The sequence below is a fragment of the Pygoscelis adeliae genome, unplaced genomic scaffold (assembly GCF_000699105.1).
Source record: "Pygoscelis adeliae isolate BGI_AS28 unplaced genomic scaffold, ASM69910v1 Scaffold182, whole genome shotgun sequence".
Classification (NCBI taxonomy): Eukaryota; Metazoa; Chordata; class Aves; order Sphenisciformes; family Spheniscidae; genus Pygoscelis; species Pygoscelis adeliae.
Genome location: NW_008824669.1, coordinates 1,177,051 through 1,186,653, shown reverse-complemented (window position 1 = coordinate 1,186,653; position 9,603 = coordinate 1,177,051). Strand labels below are relative to the sequence as shown.

General features: G+C 49.8%; 1 protein-coding gene across 1 annotated transcript in view; it reads left to right on the top strand.

Moving 5' to 3' along the window:
• Window positions 1-9,379, top strand: part of RNF165 (ring finger protein 165) — a 17,544-nt gene extending 8,165 nt beyond the window's left edge. Inside the window, exons 3-8 of the mRNA XM_009322979.1 lie at window positions 686-811; window positions 4,349-4,478; window positions 5,490-5,594; window positions 6,123-6,218; window positions 7,401-7,507; window positions 8,686-9,379. Coding sequence (XP_009321254.1) covers window positions 686-811; window positions 4,349-4,478; window positions 5,490-5,594; window positions 6,123-6,218; window positions 7,401-7,507; window positions 8,686-8,803 — 682 coding nt within the window. The 3' untranslated portion in view covers window positions 8,804-9,379. The remainder of the gene's footprint in view (window positions 1-685; window positions 812-4,348; window positions 4,479-5,489; window positions 5,595-6,122; window positions 6,219-7,400; window positions 7,508-8,685) is intronic.
• The last annotated feature ends 224 nt before the right edge of the window (window positions 9,380-9,603 follow it).

Here is a 9,603-nt window from a genome sequence, read left to right as displayed (position 1 = left end):
ACAAGAAGAGACTCAAATCCCTAGAAAAACCTTGCTGTATTTTCTACTACTTTCCTTTCCCTGCTTGTAAAGGCAGCAGAGCTGGGGCAGAGGAGCTGGATCCCAGCCTGGCCTGTCCATCATCCAGAGAAATGTTGGCAAAGGCCAACGAGAGTAAATTCTGCTTTCAGTTACTCCTGAGTAATCCTGTTATGAATGAGGTTCCCCAGGAGTTTATGGACTGCACAGGGAGACAAGACAACCTGCAGCTTCTTTATGATGATGGATAACGGCTGAACCAGGGACACGTTTTGTCTTGTGTTGTTTATGGGGCTGACAGTGGAGAAAAAGAAAACAGTGCAAATGGTACAAAACTTCCAGGGAAGAAATTGTTTGGTTTCCTCTTTTTCTCTCCGTGTTGCCACGAAATAGCATCTCTTGTAAACTAAGTGTATGTGGATGCTACAGGGGGTGAGAGCGGAGGCCTGAGTTATGTCTGTGGTGACCATGAGCAAATGACATAGCTCTGGGTTCCTTTTTCCATTATCCTTAACACCTGCTTGGACTCTTTTCTCTGGGACATATTTTCACAAGCCCAACTGTTTGGGTTTTCCCCTGGTTTATTGACACGGGCTCGGAGCCGGAGCTGTACATACCAGTGCCCCCTGCATGGCTAACTCGCCTGCTGGTCTCCTCCTCCCCGCAGGCGGGCTCAAGAGCGCATGTCCGTTCAGCCTCACCGGCTACACCCCAGCTTTGACTTCAGCCACCAACTGCAAACTCCACAACCCATGGGGCCCCAGCCCAGGTATTTAGCTGAAGGCACGGACTGGTAAGTCTTCCACGTTTCACTTGTGTGTTGAATGAGGTCTTTAAAAAGTCCTGGGGAGGCTGCAGGGGTTGCTGAATGTCATCACGGATCAACACTTTCATGAAAGCTAATGGTGCAGCTCAACAGATACAACGTGGGGAGTGTGCAATGGGAAAACTCATCTCCAGGAGGGCCACGAGTGCATGCTAAAGCCTTTATGCATGTATATGATAATACTGAGGCATCGATATTGCCCACAACTCTCCATCCATGGATGCAGAGTGCAGCCAAGCATTAATCTTCCTCCAGGGGCTTTTCCCGCTGCAGGGCACAGCCAGGGTCTTTTTCCTGTAGACCAACGTCTCTGCCTGAACTAGATCTTCTGCTGTCCACCAGGCACTCAAAAAACAGTGGCCACAAATTTTTCTGTGGTCTAAATTAGGGAGCACGGTGCTGCCCTTCCCCACAGGGTGGTGTGAATGAATTAATAGCAGTTAGTCGTTCTCCCACTGTCGTGTTCGATACCCTGGAAAAGCCAAGCAGGGAACTGATCGTTTCGTTTTCAGAGCAGGTTTTGAGCTCTTGCACAGCTAATAAGGTATGGGGGCCCTACTTGGAAGAACAAGAAAATCAAAACATACTTCTGAGTAGCTGTTTGTTAGCTGAGCAAAGTCCATTCTGTGCACTGAATGGAAAAAATAGCATGTGAACATGTAATTAGAGACAATCGCAATGTATATGCACAAGGGGACCGAAAGAAAATGTCACAGGAAATCTTAATTATGGCATTTCCTAACATCTGAGCACTTTGCTCTGCAAATGGAGAGTCCTTTTAACACAGGGTTGGGTTTTTTTTCCCCTCCAGGGTAATAATATACAAACTAAAATATGGCCAGATCCTTCTGCCATTTTCTTCTCAGGTGTTCCCATTACTGGCACCACCGTGAGCTGAATCTGGCCGGGATGACATTGTTCAGAGCAGTTTGCAAAGCGGTTCATGTACCATCTGGATAGAACCATTCTTTCTGCCTCTCTTTCAGCGCAGAATGTTTAATTATAAGCATTAGAAGGATCTGATAAAGCATCGCTTTATGTTCCCCTCCTCCTCCCTCCTTTTCCCCCCTGTGTTGCTCCATAGCCTTATAAAACCTAAGGAGTGGCGATGACAGAAATCATATACTGTGTACATATATTTGGGTGACTCACTTCCCCTTGGGGCACATGTACCATTTTGCCCAGTGACAGATATAAAAACTTTCCTCTAATGTGCTACCACTGCATGAGCAGCAGCAGCGCTCGCTCGGAGGCGGTAGGTGTTAGGCACTGTCGCGGAAAATGGGGATGGAAGGAAGATCTGAAGGTGATCAGTCATCTCAGACAGCCCAGCCTCGATTAAAATCTTCTGGTGAAGAAGAAATAAACGCCCATTTGGTTCCTTAAATCATCTCCTGCATCTGCGTTTAGTGACGACCATCCAACCTGTTATCTGGGTCCTTGTCTTTCACTTTTTGGTTGTTGGCAGCCCGCGTACCATAGGCATCATAGCTCTTGAACCTCGCACCTGAGCATCAAGATGCTGTACAGTTGTCCATGTAGCACACACCATGTAGAAGGTGATGGTTGGTTTTGGTTTCCTTCTGCTAATGTGCTCTGCTTATTCACCTGCAAACCCTGAGAAAACACTGTGCCATGAAGTATTCTGCTTTGGGCCCTTCTGTAGGCCCACAGCATCACTTCAGGAGCCTCAATATCTGATTTTAACTATCTAGATGCACTGGTGCACAAACAGTTCAGCAGTGCTGTTATTGCAATTACTTGAGCAAGTTAATAACAGCCGTTCATCTTTGAGAGATCTCTTCAGTCCTTGATCTCAAAGCACTCTGTGGATTATCGCATCTATTTTGTAGACAGGGAAGATGGGAAGGCAGAGAGGAAGCGGTCAAGGTCATATATCAGGCCAGTGACAGTGCTGGGAATGGACCCAAAGCCCCCTGATTTCCAGTTAAGCCTTCCATCCACCTGGGAACAGTCTTCAGCAATTCGATAAATCTCCAAAATTGTGACACAGGAACTGGAAATGCTCAGTCCTGAGGATTCTCACCCTGGCTGTGCTCCTGCCAGTTGCTTGCTGTGTTTTATCCTCTGCCAATTTTGTCTGTCTAGGACGTGGCTAGCACAGGGCCAGCAAATATAGTCCTTCTTTTTGCTTCAGCTTGCTGCAGGGAGACTTATTGGGGAGTACTGAAGCACTGGAGCTGCTGCCTGGTACACAGGCTGTTCTGGGTAAAGGATTTCTGCATTTACTGTCCCCTCATGTCCGTTATCTGCTGTTGGATGAACACAGTTACACAGCTGCTGGAGGACACGTCTGGGTTGCTCCTAACAAGCCGTGGCGCTCGCTGCCACTGTCCTCTGTGGAGGGGAAGAGAAGTGCGAGGATGAAACGGGAAGCCACCCCTGTGCTCATATTAGCTTAGCTTTGGCAAACGTGAAGACAATGGTTATTAGAGCGCCGGCTTTTGTAATTATGATAAAGTGAATGAGGTTCAGAGCACTTGTATGCTGAGGCACTCTTTGGCTGGAGAGACGAGGGATCAGCTAATTGGATTATAGATGGAGATGCTGCCTTAGGTCTCCTCCCGTCCCCTCCACACGGCGTGGGGATGGGGTTGCAGTTTGTCTCTGCGTGCTGGATTGGGCAGAGCTGCGGCGTTTGCTGGGATCTTGGTCGTGCCAGGTCCTGGGATTGAGCTGAGTTATTTTTCTGGAGGAAGAAAGTGCCCAGACTCACCAAGCTGAGCTCCAGCTCTGCTTGCCCAGGCCAGGCCGCGTGCGGGCAAGTGGGACCATCGGGGATGTCCTGCTTCATTGGCGTTGGCCCGCTGGTTGTGCAACACGCTTTCCTACAGCAGTCTCATCCAGAAATTTCTTAAAACCTTTACATTTTCTGCACAAACAGCAGTTCTGGAGTTCCCTGAGACTGGGTTCACGTGAGGTGCAGTCTCCCTTGTCTCCCCGAGTCCTACCATGGCCTGGGTGGGGAGACCTCCAAGGAGAGTGCAGGCACATCAAAAAGCCCCCGGATGGTGCCTAGCTGGCTCCTAACAGCTACCCAGAATGGTTCATCAGTGTGTCCCCTGACTAATTAGCTGTATTCCTGCAAAATATTCAAGGCAAAATGTAATTGTTTGCAGTGATGGCAGCACAGGGAGGACCTAGTCTGGCCGGGTTGAGTTACTGAGCCTGGGTATTGATCGGAGCCACCAAAATGCTCTTGCTCTGAAATTAGCAGGCTGCGTCTGTGCAGCTCTTGACCCTGGCTAACACAAACGCTAACTGGCATAAAAGCAACCCCTCACTGCTTCGTGCTGGCCCGGTGGGCGATTGCCCAAATTGGAGGAAACTCCCTTCCAAGCAGTAGTATCACCCCGGGCTGAGGAACCCCCAGCAGCCCCGAGCCCACCAGTGGAGGTTGCCCTGTGAGCATGACCTGACTTGCTGTAAGCCACTCAATAAAACCCTGCAGTGAAAGCCGTATCTTCATCCTCGTGCCCACAGGGACCTCAGTGTCGATGCGGGACTGACTCACGCCCAGTTCCAGGTCCGCCCAGTCCCTCAGCCCTATCAGCACTACTTAGCTACACCTCGGATGCACCATTTCCCCAGAAGCACATCCTCGACGCAAATGGTAAGTGAAACGCTTTTACTGAGAAATGTTTTATGCATTGTCTGCCAGAAGGCAGTCAAAATAAAGGCTGCTATCTTTCTATCACCTGTCTTCTGTGAATCCCACTTATCTCTGGCCGTGGGAGGGAGAGTCTGAAAGGATAATGTTGCATCATTGCACTCTGGATTAGAGAAAGGAAAGAAAAGCTCAGCTGCTCTGGAAAGATTCGGTCCATCGCATGCAGCACCACGCTCAGAAGATGGTCTGCAAATCCTGGGCAGGATGTGAGAGACTCAGCAGTTATTACTAATAATATTATTAATACTGGAACAAATTGTGGGCTCCCAGGACTTTTTGTATGCAGAAGGATTGGCAGTAGGTGACTTCCTTCCCTGGGCTCAGCCCAGAGGACCATCCCTCATCACATCCTTGCTCTCTACATCAGCCTCGATGCCATCTGTAAAGCTTTTGCATGACCTCTTCCACAGGTGGAGATGGGGTTTGACAAGAAGATGGGCTGACTGGGGTCATTTGCTGGCCCTTCTCCTAGCAGGGTGCTTTATTTGGAGCTAAGCCATGCCAAGCACTGCTAATCCTTAAAGCATCCTCAGAAATCCCACGAGGGTGTTTTTTCCTCGTGCCCATAGTCGGACCCTGACACCTGTGAACTACAGTGAGGCTTAAAAAATCAAAGCTTGCATGAAGAGAAATCCACTCATTTAAAACTAAATAAAATAAAATCTCTTTTTAAGCTAATCCACGTTGAGAGTTTGGAACAGCAATGTTTTAGATGCAATAGGAATTATTATAACAGAGAGTTTATTGAGAAGAAACGCATGTTCTTAGTTATCATTTATAGGAGATCTATTTAATAAAACCTCATTTTTTGTTTATTAAAAGGCTTCCATTGGGGAAGGTGTCAGTCTGCTCTTTCATTTTGAATTTTTAAAGCACTAGAGTTAAATCAGGGTACACAAGGGATTTCTGTGTGCAAGTACAGGTGGCTTTATTTTTCTCCCTCACTTCTCGCAGGTTGTTCACGAAATCAGAAATTACCCTTATCCTCAGCTTCAGTTACTTGCTCTTCAGGGACTGAACCCAAGCAGGCACACGTCCGCTGTGCGGGAGAGCTATGAAGTACGTACCTTGGGGACTGGAATTATTATTAAATTTTTAAGTGCTGGGAATCTATGCAAGCTCTGGCATAAACTTGTGAGACTGTTTTGTGGCATGGCAGTTGCATTGAGTCTTGCGGCAATTTTAGTAATTACTGGGGGACGAAGGGGTTGAGTGGGTTTGGTAAAAGATGGTTTACTCCAGGGTGCCTGGGTCTGGCTGGGGTTGACTCTGGCTCACTTCATGTCTGTGAACAAAGTGCTTCAGTTCTATGGGGTTTTGTTTCCCAGCCTGTCAAACGGAGCTCAAATTCCACCCTAATTTCTGAAATATTGGATATCAAGCTCTCTGCCTTGAGCCCTTAGTTACTAGCCCAAGAGCCAGGGCTCAGATTCATCATCAAAGCATGACTGATTTGGGTTTGATGGACATTTCCACCAAGGAAAGGGCAGGAGGGAGCCTTGGTCCCCAGCAGGTGGAGTGGGGTGATGGGACCTCGTGCCCCGGGAGCAATGCTGATGGTGCTTTGCTGCTGTTCCTGCGCCGCAGGAGCTGCTGCAGCTGGAGGACAGGCTGGGCAGCGTGAGCCGGGGCGCCGTCCAGAACACGATCGAGAGGTTCACCTTCCCCCACAAGTACAAGAAGGTGAGTGCCCCAAAACCGCGGCACGACTGCCAGCCCCTCTCTGTTGGCCAAGGGTTGTGGGCACGGAGCGGACAGAAGGAATGACTTCGGTGGGTCGCAATCCTCAGGGTTGGCAAACTGGTGCCATCAATGTTCCCCAAAATAGGGGAGGAATGTAAAATCCAGAATTGGTGCTTTAATATCTTGTGGGGCTCCTGGGCAGAAGCGGTGGTGTAGCTCAGCTGGCTGTTTCTCACTTCTAGGCTAGGAAGCTGCGGGCCAAATTTTCAAAAGGGTCTCAACCTTCTCCCACCCAGCGGGTGCAATTTCCCCCCTGTCCGCACCTGGTAAGAAAGTGCTCACACCAAGGGGGCTTTGTGCATGCAAACCCACCCCATTTTGCATGCAAGCGGCGCTGCCCGCACGCCCCGCCGTGAGGGCGCTGGCTCCATGGCATGGGGGAGCTTGTCCTCCCCTCGTTTTGCAAGAGGTGTCTCCTCTGTTGGAGCTGATCTCCTGCCCATAAGGAAATGGGTGCCATGTTTTTTGGCCATGCTAAATAGAAAATGGGAAAAGTGCTTGTTTGCGTAGTAATTTCACATGTTGGTCATTCCCGGCTGGGCAGTAACAAGAAGGGACATTGCATTGCCCGAGTTGGAAGTGAGTCAACTCCTGCATCTCCAGTGGATCCAGAAAAATGATATTAATAGGAACAGATGTGTGGGGGGAAGAGAAAAGGGGAGAGCTGACAGGTTAAGCACTGCCCCATGGTGCATTGTTGGGCTGGGCCAGTGGCCAAGCTGGCATGGGGCACAGTGATTACCCTTCCTGGCAGTGGTGGCCCCACATGCTTTGGGCTCTCCAGGAGAAGCCTCCAGCAAAGGAGACCGTGGGGCCATCCCCACTGGCGGGGGGGGTGGGGGGGGGGGGGGGGGGCTGTGTTGGGGCAGCAGAGGACATGCTGCTCCTTGGGGCACTAGCACCAGCCCCACTGCCAGTGGTCCCAGGAGGAGACGTGCCGACCAGCAGCATGTTGGTGGCATCCTCCCCTCACTGGCTGTTTTCGCTGGGCTGGCTTCCCCAAGCTGGAGGATCTGGCTGATAGACAAAACTCTTGTTATTTGCCTTCCTGCAACTACCCAGGCTTGGGAGAGCATTAGAAAGTCAAGTCCTAACCAAATTATGTCTTCAACCTTGCTGCAGAGAAGACCGCAGGAGGGCAAAGCTGAGCAAGAGGATGGAGAGGAGTCAGACACTGACGAGAAATGCACAATCTGTCTGTCCATGCTTGAAGATGGAGAAGACGTCAGGTATGATCCTTCCATCTGCTCCTCTGCCCCTCGATGCCATCTGAGTTGTGTTTATTTGGATTAATGTCGCCATGCGCTGGGGGGGTTGTCCCTGCTCTCGTCCTGATAACTCACTTGGGCTGTTGCAGGGTCTGGGAAACCAAATGCCATTTAGATGGATATTGGTATGGGCTGTAGGTAGGAAGAGCTCTGCAGCAGCAGGAAGGCCAAGTTTTTATAGTATCTCCTGGGTTTGGATCACCTGCTTCAAGGCTGCGCCAATGGGCCAGGTGGCAAGTGTCAGAGAAGGATGGGTCCCAGGTCTCAGACAGCCATCTGGAGCTCGGGAACGTCAACATCTGAGCTTGATAGATGACCAAAGTACGATAAAAGGGAGTGTGGGTGTGAAGTCCAGGGGTGTTTGGCTTGTGGCCAGGACAGAGCTGCTTCATTGTAGAATAAGTGAGATTACTCTGCCTACATGGTCACAGGGAGCCATCCTGAGCCAACAACAAAGCCCTGGTTATCCCTCACAGACGTCCCCAGGCTCTTGGCTGGGTCAAATCTCTGCTTGTGACAGAGGATGGGGACAAGCAACTGCAAGGGGCTGAGCTACCATGGCTGAAGGAGCTGCAGGTGGGCAGTGCAGCTGCACTACCTGGTCCTGCTCCTCACCCTTTAATTGCCTTAAACCATCAAGAAAAACTCTGATCCTCTTGCCGTGGGTCCTTGTGGTTCAGGGTCCCTCTGGCTCACGAGGGTGAGCAAAGAGATGACAAAGGTGATGTGGGTGAAAAGCAACCACATTCCCTGGGGCACACCAGACACCCACATGGGAGCGTTGGGGACCCACCCGACTGCTAACAAGTCACAATGATGAAGAACCAAGAGGCTTTGGAGTATAACCTAATACTCCTGAACGGTTAAAAAGCAGCAGCCAGGGTAATTAATAACTGGAACAACTTAATTCAGGAGGGCGTGGGTTTTCTAAAAGGCTTTTAGCCAAGAAGGACACCATCTCTGACCTACTGCTCTATGTGAGCTGGCGTGGCTGGGGGAGGGTGTAGGACCTAGGCAGCACTGGTGTCACTACATCGGTGCTTCCCCATGTTGGAAGCAGCCCCAGCTGCTGCTTTCTGGCTATTCTTGGTCCCCTGGACCTCCTTCATACTAACGGGGTGGTATTTCTCTCTCTGCAGGCGGTTGCCCTGTATGCATCTCTTCCACCAAGTGTGCGTGGACCAGTGGCTGGCCAACAGCAAGAAGTGCCCGATCTGCAGGGTGGACATTGAAACACAGCTTGGCTCGGACAGCTGAAAGGACTGGCTGGACACACCATTTTCCTTACCAGGTCATATGGCCATAAATCCTTGCAGCAAAATTTTTGCCTTCTGAGCCATTTGATTGAGAGGAAAAGTCTGCAGGCACGTTAGTGAGGAGGAGGAGGAGGTGGAGGTGGCGGTACAATATCTAGCAGTAGGAGATATTGCACATACGCAGGATACGGGCCCGGTGAAAGGGAGCTGGCATTCCCGGAGCTCAGAGACCCCGTGCTGCAGAAGATTTAGTGTTGAACATGAAGGAACTAGTTGTGGTAGTCTGGCCTGTCAATCCTGCATTTCATGAGGATTGTATATATACCTCTCGAATACGTAGAAACATGTTAGGGGTCCTTTAGCTATTTCTATGGATGGCAGCTGGAGCATGTTAGCTTAAGAAATGTTGTGTTTGATGCCCTACTCATCTTGTGGTGGACATGTTGCTGTTACCTAATTTGCACCAAATATTTTTTCATAGATTCCTTATTTTGGTGCCTGATTAATACATTGCAGAGGTGGAATAAAGAGGTCAAGCTTTCCCACCCTTGGGGGGGAAGAGGCGAAAAAGCAAAATCCTGTTTACAGTCAGAAGGGTTGCGCTCTTTGCCTCAGCCGCGTGTGCTTCCTTTCCTTGCATTTACAGTGTGTTGCAAACTTAGAGAAGCTTAAAAAAATAAAAATTGGGAATGAAATGAATGAAGCAATAGGGAGAAGCTTCGTTCCTGCTTATCTGCTGGTGCTGGACACTTTCCGTGGGGGCACAATATTGGAGTAGATGCTCTTCCTTTGCTTTCCATA